Source organism: Aythya marila, assembly GCF_965140915.1.
Source record: "Aythya marila genome assembly, chromosome: Z".
NCBI lineage: Eukaryota > Metazoa > Chordata > Aves > Anseriformes > Anatidae > Aythya > Aythya marila.
In genome coordinates, this window is record NC_139080.1 from 50,784,667 (window position 1) to 50,809,936 (window position 25,270).

Below are 25,270 nucleotides of genomic sequence, written 5' to 3' on the forward strand. Positions count from 1 at the left end.
CACGTATCTGTGAAGCATTAGTCTGGAGCCAGTTCTGCCTTTCTTTGAGTACAAAGAGCTCCACTGTCTTTTAGCACTGGTTATTTCATAGAGGCCTCAGGCTGCTGTGATCTTCCATATTATTTTCACAGCCCATTAGCACTTATACATAGATTCTTGGGATAGTTTTGTATAAAACTACCTTGCAGAAATGTAAAATGTTTTATATATAAACAAATGAAGAGTGGAGAAAAAAATACAATTTGAATGGGAAACAGCACATACTGAAATACAACAGGAAAATACTGAATGTAAGCTGTAAAGCCAAAATGGCAAATACATTTTCTAAGAGCATTTATTTACTGTTGAAAGTTCAGCCTAAAGAAATCTATGAAATTCTAGCCTAAGTTGTTACTTCAATAAATGAAGTCTGTGCAGATCATTTGCAGTACAACTTGTCCTGGTTGAACAGCACCTATTTTGTATTGACATTAATAGTTTGATTTCTGTCTATAAAATGGATGTCCTGCAAGAATTTTCATATCTAGTAAAAGTGGGGAGTGGGGTAGTCCAGGTGTAAAGGTAGGGGTCCTTTAAAACTAAGAATCTGGTTTTTGTGATGACCAATGAAAGGAACAATCTGAGAGCATGGGATACCAACAGTATGTTGTATATATTTAAAAGATGTGTGAGTTAAAAATCAATACATGGAAAATTTTGAGTTCATATGGAATCAAAAAGAACACAGATGAAGGTCAGGGTCATGTTATTACTGTTACTGCCTCATTCTATGGTGGTGCTGAAGTGGAGAAATATGCTGGGGTTTGTTGTGGTTATTTTTACAAATAATTTCAGAGTTGACTGCCTATATGCAACAGCTATGATGGGTTTTTGTATCTTATTTCAAATAATCTTTTTTTTCTGTTTGTAGATGTTGATGAATGTCAGGCTATCCCTGGAGTTTGCCAAGGAGGAAACTGCATTAATACAGTAGGTTCCTATGAGTGCAAGTGTCCTGCTGGTCACAGGCAGAATGAGGCAACTCAAAAATGTGATGGTAAGTGATGTTGTCAGACAACAAACCTAACAAGTGACTAAATAAAGCATTATAGCTGTTTGGTAATGAAAGAAAAGGTAATTGATAGTTGCAGTGTCTGATCTGAACAGACATAACAGTAGTGCCTTACGTTTTTCTCTTGTGTCACAATATTTTCTATTTTCCTGTGCATATTTTGTATTAGACTTTTTTTCTGTCTGATTTGTGGGTAAAGATGGCATTCATTCTGTTTCAAAATGTTAAAGTATTGATAAAGAATGAATCTATGAGCTTTGTATTACAGTAACTGGGTTATTAGGATTCTGTTTGTTTTCTCAAGAATGTCCATATATTCTAGTACAGGTAGGTATTGTCAGCCTACTAACTATGGCATGAAAAGCAATTGTGGTAATGGCTGTAAGAAATTTCTTCTGTGTATACTTTGTGTTGAAGAGCCTAGTTAAGTAAAAAAATACATAGGAAATGTCTTTCTTTGGAGACAAAAAAAAAAATCAAATAGACCATGTTTACTCAGTAAATATACTGGTATAATTAAGAGCTGAAATTCTGTGTAGTTTAAAATAGTGTAATAGAAAATTTCTGAATATTTATGGGTTTGATGAAGACTTCTCTGAAAAACTACAACACTGTCCCAAACAATGGGTAAAGATACTGTCATATTTAAGTTACACAGATAAGACAACTGCTTGTTCAATGCTGTGGTTTGTGGTTAGGCAGCAATTCAGATATGTTACTAAATTACATTATACATCTATCCAGTTACAAACACAGACATGGCTTTTGCCCTATTCTTGAAGTCACATGAGTTTTCTGTAGTTTTGCCTGCACTACAGAATTTAAAGAAATACTAAGTAATACCATAGGTTTGAAAATTGCATTTTCTATGTGAAATGAACCAGATTGCATCCGGTGTTGTTGCAATTAATACCGAAGAGTAGATAAAACAAACATCCAGTTATTTTCTTTGATTCTGTCCTTATCTCACCTTTCAGTTATTTTCTGTCCTTTGATATTGGCCAGTTTCAACTGCTGCTCTGTGCACAATAATATTCCTGTCATGAGTTGTTTTCGGGAAGCCTGGGTATATCTTCTGAAACCCTGCAAGAAACAGTTGGCAGTAGAGCTTCAACCAGCAAAACAGAACTCTGAAGGCTTTTCTTGCCATAAATGAGAAGAAATAGAAGTCACCTTTGTATATGCCATGCATGTACACATCTATATATACCTAGCTGTATGCAAGAGTGTGCCAGTAGTGCACAGAGGCTTAGGGCTCTACAGGAAGCATAAAGATACACAGTAAAAGCAGGTCAATTTGAACTGTGTTGGAAGCAAAGGAGTTTTGCTAGAACATTGGGAAAAAGACTGTCTCCATGCCTTTGCTACTGCTAACGCCCCAGTTGCTGTTGCATTTGCCTGAAGCTGGATCTCTGACTCTTAAAACTTATAACTTCTTTTTTATTTCCTTATTGGGTAGTAGTGGCAGCAGTAGAGGCTACCATTTCTATGTCTTCTTGTCACTTGCCTTTCTACCCATAACATTTCTAACTCCAGAAGAAATTCTGGTAAATTATAAAAGAAAACAGAAAACTGTGATTAGCACTGATATATGTTAATTGGGAACCAGGTTAGGAAAAGGAAAGAACCACTCCCTTTGAGGAACTGTTGCCCGTTGTTCAGCTAGAGAGGCTCTTCTCTAGTGCAATTAATTGAGAGGTGCTTTGCGTTGTCTTGCTCCAGCTTCACTAATCAGGACAAGGCTGCTTTAAAACCTGTTGCATATCTATATGTGAGAGAAGTCTGTCATAGATGGAGCTGAAGTAGATCAATTTCTCTTAGCAAATTCTTTGTTGTAGGGTAGGTTGTCAAAGGCTGTAAGTTTTTCTTTTAAGTCAATGTATCCATTACTCAGAATGTTGTCAAATAATGGTATTTAAAAGTAAGCATTATTATTAGATGAATCAGAACACAAAGTATGATGATGAAGATGTATAGTAATTATCCAACATTTGTTTCTATTGTTTTGTGTTGTTGTTTTTTTTTTGTTTTTTTTTTTTTTTCTGATCATGTATATTAATAAGTTGGAAAGACAAATTGGCAGCTATCATTAGCAGTTACATGCAACTTAGTTTTTGACTTGAAAAAATAAGCCCAGCATTTTATATCGTCAGACATGGTACTGTACTGATGTCAATATATGACTTGCACACCAGAGCTAATTGTTTGATGAATGAAACAGGAGAGGTGGTTACACAGGACAGTAGAAGGCTTTACTTGCATCAGTTATTAACAGCAAGACTGGCCTTCAAGTTTGAGAAACCAGGGGGAACATCTAAAGCAAGGAACATGTACACTTGCTAGAAAAGGGTCAGGAAGGGGAAAACTGGACCATTCAAAAGGCCATGGGCTCTGGTGGGATGCATCTACAAGAGCTGAGGGAGTTGGCAGATGTCATTGTGAGGACCCTCTCTATAATCTTTGGTCAATCATGACAACTGGGGCGGGGTGGTGGTGGCTGCATGGGTGCGGAGCGAAGGCCGGTGGCAGCCCGCGGGGCAGGCACGCAGGCACTGGGCCATGCCAGGCCGAGCAGGGCTGAGCCGGGCTGGGGTTGAGGCACGGGGAGTGCCGGGGGAGGCCGGCCAGCCGGCTGGCTGGCTGGCTCTGCGGCCATGTGGGCCACGTGGATGCTGCTGCTGGTGCTGGCCGCCTTGTCAACCTACTACATCTACCTGCCACTGCCCAGCACTGTGTCAGATGCATGGAAGCTGATGCTATTAGATGCCACCTTCCGCGCTGTGCAGCAGACGTGTCACCTGATTCACTATTTGAGACTCAGCCATCACCTGATGGTTCTGAATTATTTGATTTGTATGTTCGACAAGTTGAAGTCTGTCTCTTCTGAACACATTAACATAATGGATGCAGTTTTTGATGGTGTGGAAGTCAGAGTGTTTGAACCTCCTGGAAAACAAGATGAAATGCTCAAGTGCAGTGTTGTTTACATCCATGGGGGTGGCTGGGCCTTGGGAAGTGCAAGAACAAGCCTCTATAACAACCTCTGCAGAATCATGGCTGAATCTCTCAATGCTGTGGTTATTTCTGTTGAATACAGGCTGGTACTAGAGGTGTGCTTCCCTTTAATTTTTATATAATTTGCTCGACATCGCAGGTGATGCCCTCCCACACCAGCCCCACCTTCCCAGATGCTCTTAGGCAACAGGTTTGAGGCCCTGGATCTTGAGAGATTAGTAGCTGAGGAAGAGGTAGTAAGTCTACCCAGGAGGATGCCTAGGGTGAGGAAGTCGACTCCACACCTCAGGACTGCCTTCACAAGGGCAGAAAGAAGGGTGATTGTTGTGGGTGACTCCCTTCTCAGGGGAACAGAGGGACCTATTTGTTGGTCTGACCCTACCCGTAGGGAAATCTGCTGCCTCCCTGGGGCCAGGGTCAGGGACATTGCCAGAAAGCTTCCCAACCTGGTTCTCCTCTCTGACTATTCTCTTTTAATAGTCTAGGCTTGCAGTGATGACATTGAAGAGAGAAGCCTGAAGACCATCAAATAGGACCTTAAGGGACTGGGACGATTAGTGGGTGGAGCGGGAGTACAGGTGGTGTTTTCATCCATTCCTACAATGGCAAGGAGGGGTACAGAGAGGACACAGAAAGCCCACCTGATAAACACATGGCTTAGAGGCTGGTGACAACACAGAAATTTTGTTTTTATGATCATGGGGCGCTTTACTCGAAACTTGGCCTGATGACTGCAGACGGGTCCCTATATCTAAGGGGAAAACAGATCCTAACCCAGGAGCTGGCAGGGCTCATTGAGAGGGCTTTAAACCAGGTAAGAAGGGGGACGGGGCTGAAACAAGGCTTCTTTGAGCTGTGCCAGGAGGAACAATGGCAAGGCTGGGAGAGAAGACAATGACCCAACTGAAGTGCATCTACACTAGTGCACACAGCATGGGTAACAAACAGGAGGAGCTAGAAGCCATCGTGAGGCAGGCAGGCTACGACTTGGTTGCCATCACGGAAACGTGGTAGGACCACTCTCGTACTGGAGTGCTGCGATGTCTGGCTATAGGCTCTTCAGAAGGGACAGGTAGCATGGAAGGGGTGGTGGTGTGGCTCTCTATATCAGAGAGAGTTTTGATGTTGTGGAACTTGAGGCTGGGAATGATAAGGTTGAGTCCCTATGGGTTAGGATCAGCGGGAAGGCCAACAAGGCAAGCATCCTGGTGGGGGTCTGTTATAGACTGCCGAACCAGGATGCGGAGACTGACGAACAGTTCTACAGGCAGCTGACAAAAGTTGCGAAATCATCAGCGCTTGTTCTTGTGGGGGACTTCAACTTCCCAGATATATCCTGGAAGCATGGCACAGCCCAGAGAAAGCAGTCTAGGAGGTTTCTGGAGAGCCTGGAAGATAGCTTCCTGACACAGCTGGTTGGTGAGCATACCAGGGGAGGTGCCCTGCTAGACCTTCTCTTCACAAACAGAGAAAGACTGGTGGGAGATGTGGTGGTCAGAAGCTGTCTTGGGCAGAGTGACCACAAAATGGTGGAGTTCTCTATTCTTGGCAAGGCCAGGAAGGGGACCAGTAAAACCGCTGTATTGGACTTCTGGAGGGCTGACTTTGAGCTGTTCAGGACACTGGTTGTTAGAGTCCCCTGGGAGGTGGTTCTGAGGGGCTGAGGAGTCCAGGAAGGTTGGGCACTCTTCAAGAGGGAAATCTTAATGGTGCAGGAACAGTCTGTCCCCACGTGCCCAAAGACGAGCCGGAGTGGAAGAAGATCAGCCTGGCTCAACAGAGAGTTGCAGCTTGAGTTTAGGAGAAAAAAGAGGGATTATAATCTTTGGAAAAAAGGGCGGGCCACTGAGGAGGACGATAAGGATGTTACGAGGCTGTGCAGGGACAAAATGAGAAAGGCCAAAGCTCATCTGGACTTTGATCTGGCTACTGCCATCAAAGACAACAAAAAATGTTTTTACAAATACATCAACGCAAAACAGCGGACTAAGGGGAATCTCCATCCTTTACTGGATGTGGGGGGGAACTTAGTTATAAAAGATGAGGAAAAGGCTGAGGTGCTTAATGCTTTCTTTGCCTCAGTCTTTACAGGCAAAAACAGTTGCTCTCTGGATACCCAGTATCCTGAGCTGGTGGAAGGGGATGGGGAGCAGAATGTGGCCCTCATTATCCACGAAGAAATGGTTGGCAACCTGCTACAGCACTTGGATGTATGCAAGTCAATGGGGCCAGATGGGATCCACCCGAGGATACTGAGAGAACTGGTGGAGGAGCTGGCCAAGGTGCTTACCATCATTTATCAGCAGTCCTGGCTATAGGGGGAGGTCCCAGTCGACTGGCAACTAGCAGACATGATGCCCATCTACAAGAAGGGCTGGAGAGCAGACCCAGGAAATGATAGGCCTGTCAGTTTGACCTCAGTGCCAGGGAAGCTCATGGAGCAGATTATCTTGAGTGTCATCACATGGCACTTACAGGGCAAGCAGGCGATCAGGCCCAGTCAGCATGGGTTTATGAAAGGCAGGTCCTGCTTGACAAACCTGATCTTCTATGAAAAAGTGACACGCTGGGTGGATGAGGGAAAGGCTGTGGATGTGGTCTACCTTGACTTCAGTAAGGCTTTTGACACCGTTTCCCACAGCATTCTCCTCAAGAAACTGGCTGCTCTTGACTTGGACTGGCGCATTCTTCGTTGGGTTAGAAACTGGCTGGATAGCCGGGCCCAAAGAGTCATGGTGAATGGAGTCAAATCCAGGTGGAGGCCGGTCACTAGTAGCATTCCCCAGGGCTCAGTACTGGGGCCAGTCCTCTTGAATATCTTTATCGATGATCTGGATGAGGGGATCGAGTGCACCCTCAGTAAGTTCACTGATGACACCATGTTAGGTGCGTGTGTCAATCTGCTTGAGGGTAGGAAGGCTCTGCAGAACGATCTGGATAGGCTGCACCGATGGGCTGAGGTCTACTGCAAGAAGTTCAACAAGGCCAAGTGCTGGGTCCTGCACCTGGCGCACAATAACCCCAAGCAGAACTACAGGCTGGGAGATGAGTGGCTGGGAAGCTGCCAGGCAGAGAAGGACCTGAGAGCATTGGTTGATAGTTGGCTGAACATGAGCCAGCAGTGTGCTCAGGTGGCCAAGAAGGCCAACAGCATCCTGGCTTGCATAAGAAGCAGTGTGGTCAGCAGGGCTAGGGAAGTGATTGTCCCCCTGTACTCGGCTCTGGTGAGGCCGCACCTCGAGTACTGTGTTCAGGTTTGGGCCCCTCACTACAAGAAGGACATCGAGGTGCACAAAAGAGTCCAGGGAAGGGCGACAAAGCTGGTGAGGGCTCTGGAGAACAAGTCCTATGCAGAGAGGCTGAGGGAGCTGGGGTTGTTCAGCCTGGAGAAAAGGAGGCTCAGGGGCAACCTTATTTCTCTTTACAGATACCTTAAAGGAAGCTGTAGTGAGGTGGGAGTTGGTTTATTCTCCCATGTGCGTGGTGACAGGATGAGGGGGAATGGGCTAAAGTTGTGCCAGGGGAGTTTTAGGTTGGATATTAGGAAGAACTTCTTTACTGAAAGGGTTGTTAGACATTGGAACGGGCTGCCCGTAGAAGTGGCTGAGTCACCATCCCTGGAGGTCTTTAAAAGACATTTAGATGTAGAGCTTAGTGATATGGTTTATTGGAGGACTGTTAGTGTTAGGTCAGAGGTTGGACTCGATGATCTTGAGGTCTTTTCCAACCTAGACAATTCTGTGATTCTGTGAACTGGGGGAAGGGCCTGAAGAAAGCAAATGTCACTCCTACGTTCAAGAAGGCCAAGAAGAGGGACCTGGGGAACTACAGGCCAGTCAGCCCCACCTTGATCCCATTAAAGGTGACAAAGCAGCTACTCCTGGAAAACATTTCCAGGCATATGAAGGAGAAGAAAATCATCAGGACTCACAGATTCACCAAGGGGAATTCGTGTTTGACCAACCTGATAAGCTTCTCTAAAGAAAAGGTGAGCCTGATGGACGAAGAGGGAGCAGTGGATATTGTCTGGAACTTCAGTAAGTCCTTTGGGCTTACTGAATGATGATGGGGTAGAGTGCACCCTCAGTAAATTCACAGAGGACATGAATCTGGAGGGAGTACCTGACTAAGCAGAGGGTCATGCTGCTGACCAGAGGGCCCTTGGCAGGCTGGAGAAGTGGGCTGACAAGAATCTCACGAAGTTCAAGAACTTTATGAAAGTTCACAACTCTGTGCCTGGCTGGGGGAACAACCCCAGACACCAGTGCATGCTGGGGACCACCCAGCTGGGCAGCAGCTCTGCAGAAAAGGCCCCCGGGTTCCTGGTAAACACCAAATTAAATATGACCTAGCAATGCACCTTTGCCACTAACAAGGCTAGTGGTATTCTTGGCTACTATACACAAAGTATTGCCAGCAGGTTGTGAGGGATGATACTTCCTTTCTGCTTAGCATTAGTAAGGCCACACCTGGAGTACTGCTTCCAGTTCTGGGTTTCCAATACAGGGAAGACACTGACATACCAGAAAGAGTCCAATGGAGGGCCACCAACATGATCAAGAGACTGGAGCACCTATTCTATGGGAGCAGGCTGGGAGAGCCTGGACTGTACAGCCTAGAGAAGAAAGGACACAGCAGGGATCTTATTAATGTGTATAAAACCTACCTAGAGGATGGTGCAAAGAGGGTAGAGCCAGGCTCTTTTCAGTGGCGTCCAGTGCCAGCACAAGAGGTAGTGGACACAGGAGGTTCTGTCTAAACATCAAGAAGCCTTCTTTACTGATGGAGCACTGGAATAGGTTGCCCAGAGAGACTGTGGAGTCTGCTTCCTTGGAGATCTTCAAAAGCTGCCTGGACATGGACCTGGGCAACCTTCATTAGGTGTCCTTGCTTGAGCAGTGGTGTTGGACCAGATGGCCTCCAGAGGTCCATTCCAAACTCAATCATTCTGTGTGTTTTGTCTGACCAGCCCAGAGCACAGGCACAGTAAATGGCTATTTAGACCCACCTTAAATCTAATTGACATGATGTATTTTGTTAGTATCTTAATTATATGATTAGCTCCTAAACAACATGCTTCTGCAAAAATGGTTACACAGCAGTTAGCAAGTAAATGAACATCTACTCTTTGCAATTTTCTTTGCATAATGGGCTGTTTTTACCATCACTTTTATGTTATATGGGGCATTAAATAAGTCTAGGTATCGTGATTTATCATGATTAGCAGTACAATTTTCTTTCAGTAGAATTCAAGCTTAAATTTACTGAGTATCAAAACATAAACTACCTAAAATTCAGAAACATTTGCTTGTAATCATACCACCAAATATATACAACTATCAAAAAAAGAAATGCAAGTGTTGAATGTTTTCCAAAGTGCAACTGTGATGTCTCACTCAGAAGAGTGGATATGAAAATTTTAGAATTATAATCAATTTATCATTTCAGTGTTGAAGGAAAGACAGCTGTAATTACTAAACAAATGTATAATGTGTTTGATTGTGTAGGCAATTTATAGTTTAGAAATGTGTGTTTTGTTGTTGTTACTGGTCTTCGATTCATGCTTTCAGTTGCAAAGCTTTTCACTGGAAAGCTTTTATTCAAAATGGTATTCTCTGACTTACAGCTGTTTATTTTGGCAGCACTCTTTCAGTTTGAGAATGTTTAGAACTTTTTGTAGTATTGAATGTAATGATTACATTGATGTTGGAGAGTACCTTTGGCTTTTTTTGAGGAATACTTACTTATTCTTGTTTATTAGAAGTGCACTTTTTTTTTTTTTTTTTTTGTTCTCTCAGTCACAGTATATTTTATTGGTTTTCCATGAGACTTCTAGATCAGGAGTAGGAAAATTGAGATTATTACCGTGCCAGCTGCTGCAGTGTTAGTACAGACTTTTCTAATATAATAAATATATCATTAGAGCAAAGACAGCAAAGACATCATTTGGACACTGTGATATAATCCCTAGAAGAGCTCCATGTGAAGGACGAGCCATTACCTCCTCTGAGATGAAGTCAATACATCAAATAAATACATTCGCAGAGATACATAAAAGGCAAGTCATTCATGCCACTTATCAGATCCAGGCAATATTCTAAAATGGTAACTGTAGTGTGATGTGTCAGATGAATCCTAGATTTATTGTGCTAAAAATTGACATCGTCAAAATAGATTAGTATTAAATCATATATGCGAGTATGAAAGTATTGAGTATTTTCTGAAGTGTGTAATTTTCTCTTAAGACCTGTTGATCTGAAAAATTCACAATCCTTTGCTTTCAAAGAGAGTCTCAGAATTCAAAAACAGACTGCGAAAAAAACTTCCACTACATTAGGTTCCACTAACCAAACTCCCATTTTCTTCATCTGAACCCCAAAGCCAGAAAACATATCCATCTACCTTCTTTTGCAACTACTAAATTATGGTGAAGCTATGACACCATTGGAATAACTGTGATGCCAAGCTGATCAGTGTGTGTGGCTGGAGTTCTGCAATGAAGTGATGTAGTCTCTTTAGGGAAGAGATGAAGAGTAGAGGAGGACTACCTTTCATAAAAGAAGGCTTGTCCTTCACATGGAGCCCTTCCAGGAATTGCATCACATGTCCAAATGATGTCTAAATGCTGTCTTTGCTCTGATTATATATTTATCATATTAGAAAAGTCTGTAGTAACACTGTGGCAGCTGGCATGGTAATAATCTCAATTGCCCTACTCCTGATAAGTAAAAGTTATTTTACAGGCCACTATGTAAGGATGAGAAATCAGACAAAGTCTTCTTTAAGCAGTTCAGGGAAGCATGTAGATAACAGTTACTGATTCTTCTGGGACAATTCCTGAAATCTGGGGGAATGGCAACACAGTGGGACACAAGCTGTCCAGGAGGTTTCTGGATGGTATCAGGGACAATTTCTACATAATTTCTACATGCAGATACCTGTTAGGCCTAGCAAGTGGGAAGGTGTGACAGTGTCTTAGATCTGCTACTCTCAAACATAAAGGAATGTGTTGGGGACATGAAAGTCTTATGTCAGCCTTGGAAATGAAGTAGTAGAGTTCAAGATCCTGGAGGGAGTGAGGAAGGGAAGCATCAGACTACAGACCCTAGGCTTAAGGAGAACAGATTGTGACATTCATTGGACTGGTAGTTGTGATCCTATGTGATCCTGTAGGGAAGCAGCTCTGAAAGGCAAAGGAGCTCAAGAGTTCTGGCTGTTTGAGAATAACCTCTGCCCAGGACAAGCATGGTCTGTCCCAGCACCCAGGAAAACAAGTAGACTTGTCAAGAAAGCAGGCTGGCTAAACAAGGTACTCATTACTATTTTTTAAGAAAATATATAAATCTAGGGTTTTTGATTATTTTTTCCAGCTGTTTTGGAGAAGCAGGCTTTTTAGCCTTGTTTGGTCTGTATCACCAGATGCTGGTATGTACCAGTATTCTGGATGACAGTGTACACAAATAATTGCATATATTTTTGTTGGCTGATTGTAGATCTGAATTCTGTGTATGTTGTTTCTGTCTGGCATCTGGTGCTTTGCTGACAAAAGAACTTGCTCATTGATATGTGTCCTTCCTTATGGAAGCAGTAATTAATGCATTCTTTGCATTCTACTTCTTTAACCCATCTAAAGCTCTGTGTAATAGTTAAAAATACTTTTTAGCAGTTCTCCCTGACAGTATGCACAGGAAAAGATAAATGTATTTTTAACATATATCTGCATAAAGGTTTGTGGTGCCTATGGAACTATGCAAGGTAGAAGTGAAACATCATCTGCAGTCATAAACATTTGCTGTTATTTCATAGTTCAGTAATCAATTGGTTTTCATTTCCTGCCTGGTTGGCAGCCTGCTGCAGCACAGGTCATAGCCTCCGGCTTTGTTTCTTCTAAGACCCTGCCACTTCCTTCTGTGGCAGATGTTAGGTACTAATTAGTCCTCCGTCACAGCTTCCCCACAGGGAATTATCCATAAGACAAATCACCGTGTCCAGGTTGTACCATTTCTTTCTGTGGTTACAAAACTAGTGAAACTGTTGCTTGTTCATTACACTTGCTTCACAGCCAAGATGGTACTGCCAAAATAATACCAGGGTAATACCATAAAAACCAAGCCATAATTTCATTCAGCCTTTTTATTTTTTAAAGACCTTGAGAGTTTATAATCTCTCAGTGTGAGACTTATAGAACAAAACTATAGCTAGTGCTTCAAATGATTATGCTTTAAGGTAGGGGAACTGTTTGCATGAGTGAAGTTGCATTGTTTGTAGATACAGATTGGGAAGGGTTTAAGGAATCAGTCCCCAGTGAATTAGAACCTGTTTGCAGAGATATTATTTATTAGAAACTTTATTTATTAGAAAATGTTTGTTTAAAGTATATAGAACTGATATACCACAGAGTATTCTGCTCACTCCTTTCACTTTCTTTAAGAATGGAAAAACAGATCAAATATTATTTCCTGTTTCAAAGGACAAGATTCAAGTTGTTATTCACCAGACAAGGCTCCAGTGTTCAGAGGGAGATACTGGAATGTTCTATTGCATGTTCAAACCTTTTTTTATCTAATAGTGAGTCTTCCACTTGAAAGTTTGTGTGTCACTGTGTGTACAGCTATCATTGGACTAAGTAGGAATGATCATGACATACTCTTTGTGTTGGAATTCACATTGATACAACTATGCTAAACAATAATTATAACATTGTTTTCCTAAGTAGCCTAATTGTTTGTATTATACTCATTTTTTGTGTGTGTGTATGGGTGTGTTTTTTTTTTTCTTTTTTTAGGAGAAAAGATCAGTAAAGGGGCATATTTTCAGTTTATCACATTATTTTGAGCCTCAGATTAATATTTACTGACACTGACATTTCAGAAATTAATGGTAATCTTACATAAGTAAATAGACCTTTAAAGATTTCTAACAGCATCTTCTATGAGTAACTGTGTGTGTATTCCCTTGTAGAAATGTAACTAGATAGCTTAGGCTATTTGGTAAAATACAACCTTTAAAAGTAATCCACCTCAAGGTGCAATGTTACTGCTTTTATTTATAAACTTCTTTATATTACTAAGTTATAGGCTTTCCACAGTAGTCAGGACAAGTCTTTGCACTTCAGGGCAGGTCATATAAGAAGCAGGTACACAGCTGAGAAATTTGAGGAGAGACTATTATAGGGGTTGTAGCAGATTCAAGATTTCCATAGTACTACTGTGATGTAGTACTATGATAAAAGAGAGGATGCACCCTCTCTTTTATGGCCTAAAAGTTTGGATCTACAATATACCAAGTGTTCATTGTCACTGTGAGAATTAAAATTGTTAATTTTTAGTATCTTATCTCTGAGTATTACTGTTCAGAGATGGATCTTGTATAGATAAATGGAGGGGAGAAATAAGTTTTCAGTTGTGCTTGCTGGTTTACATAAGAGGTGGAATATGACTCGTTTGTATTTCAAGACTCTAATAAATGTGTCCTACTTACGCTTTTCAAATTGGCTTCATACTCTTTGACTTAACGTAGTTAGTTATGATACCACTTACAGTCAGAGTACTCCAGGAAGTAGGAGGCCTCTGATGCTCTTCCATTCTTGCTGTACAGTTGACATCAGAGGGGTAGAACTATATGACACAGGCTAAGTCCTTTTACTTTAAAACATGACAACAAAAATACAAATAACCTTTTAAAAGATGTGATCTTTTTCTCCTTTAACGTGCAATTTCATTATACTGCAAAAGTTATTTTCAGATTTGTTACAAGAAGCTATAGGCTAAAATGATTTTCAAGGGACCGTTTTCAAAACTCAGAAGTTGAGAGCCCCTTTTCTAGCACTTCTAATCCAGCTAGTTCATAAAATCCTGCTTACTATAGCAGTAAAAGTCTTGAATTCTGGCTGACAAATAGGCAGACTGTTTGTTTTTGTTTTTGTTTTTGTGTTTTGTTTTGTTTTGTTTTGTTTTCTTTGGTTAGAAACTCTTTTCTTAATACTCATACCTGCACAGTTTTTGCCACATTATAAATTTGTTCTCATATGGAATTGTGGTGGTTTTACCGTGCTGGGCAGCTAAACCCCACAACCGCTCTCTCACTCCCCCTCCTTTAGATGAGGAGGGGGAGAAGTAAAGCAAAGAACAACTCATGGGTTGAGATAAGGATAATTTAATTAAAGGGAAATAATTATAATAATTAAATAAAGACTACCGTGAACTAAACAATTTAACTAAGGGGAAGTAAAAGGGAAAAGGGGAAAAAGGGAGGAAAACAAACAAACAAAATAAATGAAGGCTATATGGAAGTGCAGAGAAAAGAAATTGCTCTCTACTTCCCACAAATGAGCGATGATTGACCACGTCCTTGAAGCAAGGCCTCAACGCACGCAGCCGGTGTTCGAGAGGAGGACCGACGTCTTCTCAACGAGAGCCCACCCCTCCCCTCTTCTTCCTGTTTCCACCTTTTATTGCTGAGTGTGACACTACATGGTATGGAATATCCCTTTGATTGGTTTAGGTCAGCTGCCCTAGTGATGTTTCTCTCCTCACTTTTTGCCCACCCCCTAGGAGGGTTAGAGAAAGGCCCAATGCTGTGCCACTGCTGCTCAGCAGTAGACACAACACTGGTGTGATAACACTGCTGTTCCAGCTACAAGTACAGAGTACGGCACTGTATGGGCTGCTGCCGGGAAAGTTAACATTCCAGCCAGACCCAGTACAGGAATGTGACTAGCTTTCTCATCTATTGTGCAACATTGGAACTGCAGCCATAGACACCATCAGTCTTTTTCCCTCCTTAAGATAGCATCTCCTTTTACTGTCTTTGGAGTGTTTTCTCCAAGACCACAAGACTTATGTGTGTTTGGAGGGGGGGGTGGGGGGAGGGTGATGAAGGAAAGGGGGCTGCAATTGTACAACTTCTTAAGTTCAGCCATCCTGAAATAGCTCTTCTATTATAAAAACAAACAAACAAACAAACAAAAAAAAACAAGTACATGCCAAAACCAGTGGAAGACGAAAACAAGATTTAGTTCAAAAGCTGTTGAAACAATCCTCTGACTGAATCCAATTGCTCCCATGTTCCCATAAGGAAGATAATTATTCTTCCACAAGGGTTTGCTATGTTAATTGGTTAAAAACATGTTTTTCTCACCATGTGGAGAAGACTGCGGAATCTTCCTTCTGCTCCAGTAACTGTCCAGGTTTCAGGAAGGTGCTTGCTGCCTTCCCAGCTCCCTGTCCTTCTTGGACAATGTTTGCAGGGAAAAAGCCCTGGATAGTGTTAAATCCCTGTGCATGTAAGTAGGTAAGCAGTGTGGCTTACCTTCTGCAGCTTTGCAGAAATGGCTAACTACTTCCTTCCAGTCTCTCTCTCAGTTGCCAAGACTACAAACTGCAGCTACTCTCAGTACGTGAGTGGGCTTTGACCCACTCAGCTGAGTGTGACCAGCTAGTTTGGAATTTCATTTCCTGTGGTAGAAGACCAGATGTCAGGTACCTGTAATGATGTTTACTGCCTTTAAAGTAACAGGTACCTGTGCCATGGTGAAAGTGAATTGGAAGATGACATTTTTGAAGTGCCTGGTGGTTTTAGTATTCAAATCTTTATTGATTTTTTTTTTCTTTTCACTTTAGTTGTATAGGAGCTGCTGTTGCATCTCAATTATAAAATGTGAAATAAATACTGTGAAAACTACAAAATTAAGACCCACATTCTATGAGAGTTACTGAACAAAACAGATATTTTTAAAGAATACATAGCTAGCTCCTAGATCAGGAATTCTTAAATGTAATTTTTTCATGTATCACTGGTGGCAGTTCCTACCTACTTTGTGCCATTCCATTCATGTGTGTAACATCTGCATCTTCAGACATCTCCGTTGTTTTATACCACTGGTGATATCATTATCAAAGCTTGGGTGCCTCTAAACTTCAGGATAGGTTTTGGAATTTATTATTGGATCTATTTCAGTAGTGAAGGAAAAGGGTAGAGCTGTATTTCCTTGAGCTGGAAGTTGTACTTTAGATGATGGTAGGATAAGGGAGTCTTCTCCCATGAATACCCAGTGACTCTGCTGTTGGCAAAGTGTCACTTTCTAGATGGAGGCTGTTCCTGTAAAGTCCTCCTTTTGTCCTATTTGTTGCCTTTCTGATGTGATGTTTCAGTTTCTGTGTGTGTTTATACAGAAGGCAGTGTTATTCCTTAAAGGGCTTACAGGTTGTGAAAGACATTTGCTGCATGAAAGATCCCAACAAGGCATCCAACTGGTTTTGGTTCTGTTTTGATTTACACACATGATTTCATCTGATTTTCATGAAATCATATGGTAAGCAGCTCACCACATTATATATATCGTCTTCAACAATAGTAAATTAATGCAAGATTTCAGAGATTTTCTGGGGAATTGTTTGGTTTTGACTTACACCAACATTTCAAATTCTGGAATCTCTATATTGACTAACTATGAAGTCCTGAGTGAAAACATTATTTCTTAAAATTATTTTTATTTAGGAGAAATTACACTGTCTTTTGTACATACTTGAACAGATGTTTCAGATATGGGGAATAGTTGTTATCATTTCATAACTATTTTGAAGTAAAATTTAAACTTTTTGTGTCCTCTGAAATGCTTAAATAGCATTGTTAAAAAGACGAAATTTATGCTTCTTTTGATTATTCTTCACAGTGTGAAACAAACAATAAGGGGTTACAAGATGCTTATATGTGTGGATTAAAGTAGTTTGAAGCAATATTACCTGTGAGATAAATTGTCTTTTCTACAGTGACACTCAAAAAGACATGTCACTAGGGTCAGGTAGGGTGCTTTGTTCACCTTTACAAAGAACAGTTCTCACATTCTTAGTATTCATGTGCAAAACTTAATTTTCCTTTGCAGTACTTGATTGTCTACTGTAGATTCATATCTAAATAAAGTTCTTTATGTGTGGAACTTCTCACAGTGGGGAATTACCTTTTTAATATAGAACCTGTGCATACCAGATCTTTTTGGCACACTTTGTTTTCTTTGAGTTTTCAGTGTGGAGAATGTAGTGGGGGAGGAGGCACAGTGTTCATCACATAAAAGCATCCTAAGAAATAACAGTGGATAAAGTTTCTTCCTCAAGTTGTCATTAATCTCAAGGCAATTTCCAGAGTGGCAGTGTCGGGGGAAATGATGATCTTTATAAAAGTGCCAAGACTTCTTGCTGAGAATGTGAAGAATCAGTGCCATCAAACTGCCATTTGCTCTTTCTGATGATTCTCGAGAATTATTTGACATGAGACAGTCTGGGTTCAGGAGTCTGATCTTTTTATATATTGATTTAACTCTGTTTCACAGTATGAAAGTCTTAAATCAATACTGCACCAGAAGTTTACAAACAAGTTAAGCCTTGTATCAATTACTACTCTTGGTATTAAGCCAATCAAAATCTGTGGTACCTTATCATTCAACTGGAAACCATAACTCATCTGAAGCTAGTTAGAAAGTTGGCCGTTCCTTCCTGCATTTTCACAGAAGCCTCCTGTGTTAAACCTGGGCCACACTTCACATTTTCTGAAAGCCACTTGGAATGCTAATGGACAGATGTCACTTAAAGCCAAAATCAGGTTGCTAAACAGGCCCTAAAAATATTCCAATACCTAAAGATTGTCACAGTTGCAGAATGAATTGGTTACTTACAACAGCTCATGACCATTTGTCAATGGTCATGACAGTCCTTACCATCATGCTGTTTTCCTCACTTGTATTTCTTCCATCCCAGTTTGCTTTGCTGTGCTTCACTTTCTCTAAGAGTACAGTCAGATTGCTTCCTCTGTTGTTTCTCATTGCCTTAGCACCTTCTTTTGCTTTGCGCTGGGACACACCTCTATCCTCTTAGTCCTGGTGCTGAGTGCCCTAGAGCCCTTAGTTACTTGCAGTAGCTCATTCATCAGCTTGATGACATCTCAACTTCCATGTATTTACATGTGCAATTTTTCAGTGTTTAGATGAGACTGCTGTTTTTAGTTAACAGAAATGTTTGGATAGATTAAAAATATCTGAAAAAAAAAAAATGAAAACGCAATGTTTGGTCTATACTTCTGAAGACCTAGCCAAAATTCTTCTTTATAGCTGAAGTACTAGAAGAAGGCCAGAAAACTGTTAGATCTGATGAGAAACTGTTAGATCTGATGAGGAATATCTTCGTGGTCACAGAAGCCCAGAGCTGTCATGCTTGGCTGCTGTATCATCTTCATTCGTTCAGCTCAGAAGCTGGGTGTGTGTTTTTATGTTGTCTTGTAGCTGCTGGATTTTTCCTAGAGATGGCACTCAGTGTGTGTCATTTAGTGGAAGTCCCAGTCGACCTCTCTGGGACTTGAAGTGGTGCATACTTTGAACCTGTAAGGAAAGTCTGCATTAGATGGCAAACAAAACAATTTGCAAAGGCACTCTTCACAGCAGCTTGCAACTAGCAGCATATTATTAAATCTGAGCTAAATAACAATTTCACTTCAGAGAAGTTATTTTTCCTTCTCTTTTACAACAATATGTGCAAATGTTTTGCTCATCATCTTCTGTATTTTCCTTTTTGAATAGATATTGATGAATGCAACATCATCCCAGGAATCTGTGAAGGTGGCGAATGTTCTAACACAGTGGGAAGTTATTTCTGCATCTGTCCCCGGGGATATGTCACATCTATGGATGGCTCCCGCTGTATAGGTAGGTGTTCCATCCTGTAGGCTTGAAGAGCTCTTAAGGTTATGAAGGCAATTTATACACAGCAGCAGGACTCCTAGGGGAGAATGTTAGATGGCTGGGACAGGACCTTACTCACTAGAAAACTCACTAGTATCACTCTGATCCAACAACTTAAAATTCCTAACATCTTCTTCCTCTCATGGTTGCCAGTACAGCAGTCTTTATCTAGATTGTAGACCTCTCAATGTCAGCTGTGCAGTAGGCTGAGAACTCCTGCCAGAGATCTGGATTTTTTTTTAGGGGAAAAAAAAGGAATGAATATCTCTCTGTTGGAAAACATAAGAAATGTTAATTGTATTTCTTCGTAAATCTGTATCTAACGAAACCAAAGGCTAAGCTTACTTCAATTCTAAAGGTGCAAACATTTATTTTAATACCAAACAAACTTGGTATTTCAAGTTCCATCTGACATAGGTTAATTTAGCCTTTAAAAATCACTATGAGGCATTAAACTATGCTGAGTTGCCACTAATTTGGCCATAACAGGTAATATAACAAACCAAATATTAAGTTTCAGTAGGTTGAATGGTTTAAATGGTAATTTATTTAAAAACTGTTGCTATATTGTTGTTGTTGTTATTATTATTATTATTATTATTATTATTATTATTATTATTATTATCATTATTATTATTATTATTAAAGTTATATATCACAGAATCACAGAATTTCTGTGTTGGAAGAGACCTCAAGATCATCGAGTCCAACCTCTGACCTAACACTAACAGTCCTCCAATAAACCATATCACTAAGTTCAACATCTAAACGTCTTTTAAAGACCTCCAGAGATGGTGACTCAACCACTTCCCTGGGCAGCCCATTCCAATGCCTAACAACCCTTTCAGTAAATAAGTTCTTCCTAATATCCAACCTAAACCTCCCCTGGCACAACTTTAGCCCATTCCCCCTCATCCTGTCACCATGCACATGGGAGAACAGACCAACCCCCACCTCGCTACAGCCTCCCTTGAGGTACCTATAAAGAGCGATAAGGTCGCCCCTGAGCCTCCTTTTCTCCAGGCTGAACAATCCCAGCTCCCTCAGCCTCTCCTCATAGGACTTGTTCTCCAGAGCCCTCACCAGCTTTGTCGCCCTTCCCTGGACTCTTTTGTGCACCTCGATGTCCTTCTTGTAGTGAGGGGCCCAAACCTGAACACAGTCCTCGAGGTGCGGCCTCACCAGAGCCGAGTACAGGGGGACAATCACTTCCCTAGCCCTGCTGACCACACTGCTTCTTATACAAGCCAGGATGCTGTTGGCCTTCTTGGCCACCTGAGCACACTGCTGGCTCGTGTTCAGCCAACTATCAACCAATGCTCTCAGGTCCTTCTCTGCCTGGCAGCTTCCCAGCCACTCATCTCCCAGCCTGTAGTTCTGCTTGGGGTTATTGTGCGCCAGGTGCAGGACCCAGCACTTGGCCTTGTTGAACTTCTTGCAGTAGACCTCAGCCCATTGGTCCAGCCTATCCAGATCGTTCTGCAGAGCCTTCCTACTCTCGAGAAGATTGACAACAAGCGCCTAACTTGGTGTCATCAGTGAACTTACTGAGGGTGCACTTGATTCCCTCATCCAGATCATAAAGATATTAAAGAGTACTAGCCCTAGCACTGAGCCCTGAAAAAACAAGAGAAAGTGCAAACAGAGTCCCCCACTACCACAAATTATGCAGTCGAGTTTCCCACATTTGGGGAAATAGCAGGGGTCAGGACACCTGGAGTGCAGGGGATGAGCCTCGCCCTGGGGAAACCTAATCATAGATCTTCTCATTAGCTTTCTTTTGTACAGCTGCAGATATGCCGAATATATGGCATAAACCGTACAGATGAATTAACTGAAAATGCTGATTATGACAATAGTGTCATTTCTAGCTCTCAAGTGGGTTTTCTTATTTCAGAAATCTCATAGCACTTTGATCTCATGTTGGGAAAGGGATGGAAATTCTGAAGGGAGTTCCAGAGTACAGATACTTGGCGTATGCCAGCAGAAACACAAGGCCTGCAGGAGATTTTACATTAATAATTTTTTGCACAGCGTAGTCTTTTGTTATTACCAGGTTCATCTGGGGAGTTCCAAGCTTTAAATACATTGTGTCTGGTCCCAGGAATCGTGACAGCCTATGATTTCCAGGATGATCAAAATTCTGATGGATTTTAGCATGTTTTTACAATTCATTTTTGAAAGTCAGCTCCCAAAACCAATTGCACACAAAACTGTTTGCCCTAATCTGCTAAAACAGGCCTTTATGTTACAGTCTTTCCCTTAAATTAACTTTTGTCTGGATGTTCTTGTGTTCTCAAGGATTACAGTATTAGAAAAAATAGTGCTTAGGAGAAAAGTAAAGAATGTAATCATTACAAATACATACTTTTTTGTTTCTCTCAGTTTAAGATAAATATTTACGTATCACCAAAATATCAGGATGTACACAGTTATTTTAATTCATACCATGTCTTTCCAAATTAATAGAGCTTTTATCCCAGTTAGTGTTCAGAGGTGTGACAATGAAAGACCTAGGATGTATAATTGAAAGAACTAGGATATATAATATGTACATATCTATTTAAATATATTTTTGTTTAATTTTCACATGGTAATATTTAAAATACAGTAACACATTCAGTCTACCTTTAGCACAGACATGGTTCTTCCAATTGAAACTAATTATAGTTGAAGAAATATTCAAAGGGAGATAAAAGTGCTCAAAATTATTTCTGGCTTAATATAATCTGAACTTTAATTCAAGAAAAGAGGTGTAGCAACAAATTCTATCTTAGCTGTCTTATCCTATATAACAATGTCTCTAACAATGTCTATCTTATTCTATATACCAAATCCTATTTTAGCTGTGAAAATGATCGGGTAATCATGTTAATTGTTTTACTGTCTCTGTGGATAATGTTAGACACTTAAAGCACTTACTAAATCTCATACTAACACTGAAAATGCTATGCTAGAGTTAGATTTTTAGGAGACTGGATGGCCTTTTTTTTTTTTTTTTTTTTTTTTTTTAATCAGATATATCTACACCAAGGGAAAAAGAAATGGTAAAATCAATTTATGGAGGTTGCAGTTACATTGTCTCCGTTTTTTCACAGTGGGCTTTTAATTTTTTCCTATGTAGCTTCTATTTGTATTGCTTTGTATCCTTTGTATCAGCCATCTTTCCTGTTAGCTCAGCAGAATTTAGATCTCAAGTGCTTTGTTAATATGCTGAGGATATGATTTGAGCTAAGCCCCGGGACCAGTCTGCCACATAGTCACTTATATGTTCAGAAGATGGGTAATGTTTTTGCTCCAGCTATATCTCTGGAGAAGGCATCTGGAGTGAAAGAAGCTTGTAGATACTGGAGAGGGACTGTGGACCTGCCTTATGTGAGGTTGGGATGGGTACTGTACTGACAAAGCTGAGTGCTGTTCCAGCAGCCACATTGAGCACTGTGGCATCTCTATGACCTTCTAATACTAGAGCGTCATAATGTGTTATGGTTAAAAGTATGTAAATGAATAGCTATTAAACTTGCTGAAAGAAGAAGCTAGAAATGGAATTTTTGGTGTCTTCACATGCCCCAGACCTTCTGCCACACATATTTTACAGTTCCAGGATCTTTACTTCATACTCAAGATTGTATTTCTGTGAAATATTTTGGCTTTTTATTTTTTAAAGCCGAACATCTTAAACTTAGCTTATGGAGAGGGGCCTGTGATTTCAAAAATACTAGTCCTTAAGATTTGTGTTTTTGACCTTAGTCATTGTTTTTCTATATTTTATGTAGATTTAGGTCATATTTCAGGGTCATATTTCTTCTGCCTCATGCATCCTGTGTTGTTTTACTGCTTGTGTTAATCTTAGAAAAGACTTGGTTAAAAACGAACAGCTTACGTTTGTTCCTCTTGCATGTTTTTTATCTTCAGATGTTAATTTCACTGAAATGACTCATGGGAAAAGGTTCTGTTCAGTCTTTTTTATTTTTTTAAAGAGCATAATGACTAGCATGAGGCTACACTGATAGAAATTTTGCAGAAAATAGTTTCTTGGGTTTGGTTGTTTTGTTGTCTTCTTTTTAAAACTTGTGTACAGTTAAATACACATATAATTTATATAACTGTATATATCTGGCTTTTATACCTAGTTGATTCTGTTAAGCTGTTCAAAGTCTGTAGTTTTTTGAAGTTAAGAAAGAAAAACAGACTCAGTTTGTCTTTTCCAGTGTCTAATTCTGGAATCTACCGTAGCCATCCTGGGTTATATTGAAGCTATATTGTGAGCAAAAGATAACAACATTGATCTATCCAGTGTTCCTTCAAATAAATTAGCAGCAATTTGTCATAGTCCAGCAACTAACATGATTTTCTTCAAGTCTTGTTTAGCACATGCAAATGAATGTACTATTTTTTTTAATCTGACCACATTGCAATGTTCATTTTTCTCCCATTTTTGATTGTTTGTTAGCATAGGAGGCTGTGACATACAGTATTTAGCTGCTGATTATTTATTTTTTGATATATATTTTTAAATTGTTAATAGAATCGTAGAATGGTTTTTGGTTGGAAGGGACCTTAAAGATCACCTAATTCCAACCCCCCAGGTTGCTGCATCCAACCTGGCCTTGAACACTTCCTGGGATGAGGCATCCACAGCTTCCCTGGGCAACCTGTTCCAGTGCCACAGATTAAAGAATTTCTTCCTTATATATGGTTGGCTTAGCCTTGTTCTTATACAAGCTGAATGTTAGTGATGCTGTTAGGAGGCACTACCCATAGTGGTTAAGCACAGATGTGATTGAGACTACAGTAAGAATCACAGAATGGTTGAGGTGGGAAGGGACCTCTGGAGGCCATCTGGTCCAACCCTCCTGCTTAAGCACCTAGAGCAGTGTGTCCAGGACCATGTGCAGTCAGCTTTTGAAGATCTCCACAGCCTCTCTGGGCAACCTGTGCCAGTGTATTGTCACCTGCACAGTAAAAACATTTTCTGATGGTCAGGAGGAACCTCCTGTGTTCCAATTTGTTGCTATAGCTTCTTGTCCTGTCCAGAAGAAGAGAAGGAGAAAGGCAAGTAAAGGAGAATGGACAATTGGTCAAGGCCATTTTCTCCCATGTTCAGGAGATTCAATAGTTGGGCAGATTTTGAAGTGGCTCTATTCTTTCTTCTACATACTCATTGAACACAGTCTGAAATAGTTTGAGTAGTATTTATGGGATTTTTATTCTTTCCAATATTTCTGTAGTGGTTGTTGACAAAGCCACTAGAGAAAACATGCCTAGTCTATTCCACAAAGTAGTCTGTGAAAGAAGTTGAGAGCTTGTCAAGACTGGAAGAAAAGATGAGTTTGATAAGTAGATGTTGGATTGATGCAAGACTCATGTCAATGAATGTATGTAACCTTGCAGTAAACCAAATGTGGAATGGATTGGTGCTAATCACCTCGGGTAATTGTTTAGTGTGTTTTGATTTTTAAATACATAAATTTGATTTTTAAATACAGCTCTTAAAATGTTTTAGTACTTACATGAACTGAATAAGGGAAAGTAATTTTGAAAGTTCATGTTACTATTTTTGGTTTTCTTTCTAAATTAAATTTCAGATCAGAGGGCAAGTACATGTTTCTCCAGCTTAGTGAATGGGCGCTGTGCACAAGAACTTCCTGGTAGGTTCACCAAAATGCAGTGCTGCTGTGAATCTGGCCGGTGCTGGGCTATTGGATCTGTTCCAGAGATGTGTCCTGTTAGAGGATCTGGTGAGTGGCTTTGTGTTTATTTTGTTTTTATTATTTTTTTTTTTAGAAAGAAAAAAAAAATACTTTAAAATGTAGGTTAAAAGGAGAAAGAAAGTCAAGATTTAGATTGTTATTTGTTCTAGTGTTTTTAATACTGATGTTTCCATCTGTGAACCATTTTTCTTCTGGTCCATTATTGTTTGGGACTAGTTTCTTTAACGTCCTTTTGTTGACATTGGAAGCATTTCTTGGGAAATGGGGAAGATTTTGTGGTAAATCTCGAAGAGGAAATGACTCTGAAGGTCCATAGTTCATTTCGATTTAAAGGAACAGCTGCTCTCCCTTTCCATTAAATTTCATGTTACTTTGAACTAGAAATGATCAGCATTTCATTTATTCTTTCAACTGTGCTCACAGAGTGCTATTCCACATCCCATGTGAAATGTGTTTTCAGTGTATTTGTATCAAGATTTCTGAGAAATCAGGGAGTTAATGCTGTTGGAAACACAAATGGTTTTGACATATAGCTGTAAATTAAAATACTCCCTTTTATTATTCTTAGTGTCCTTCCTTAAATAATACCCATCACAATTGTGGAATCCCCCTTGAGATTAGGAGTGGGAGAGGGAATGCTTAACATGAAAGAAATGAAGAACCAATGTTCTGTTTTTTGCAGCATGCAAAGATCTTTATCTTCCTTAGAAGCTGGCTTTGAAGGGTTGATTTACTTCATGCTTCTTTTTCTGTTCCTGTTCA

General features: G+C 40.4%; 1 protein-coding gene across 4 annotated transcripts in view; it reads left to right on the forward strand.

The window, feature by feature from the left end:
- FBN2 (fibrillin 2) overlaps positions 1-25,270 on the forward strand; it is a 202,977-nt gene that overhangs the window by 50,544 nt on the left and 127,163 nt on the right. For 3 of the 4 annotated variants that reach the window (XM_082783017.1, XM_082783018.1, XM_082783019.1), the window contains exons 7-9: positions 911-1,036; positions 18,633-18,758; positions 24,383-24,535. In XM_082783017.1, coding sequence (XP_082639143.1) covers positions 911-1,036; positions 18,633-18,758; positions 24,383-24,535 — 405 coding nt within the window. The remainder of the gene's footprint in view (positions 1-910; positions 1,037-18,632; positions 18,759-24,382; positions 24,536-25,270) is intronic. The other variant, XM_082783020.1, reaches the window with a different exon arrangement.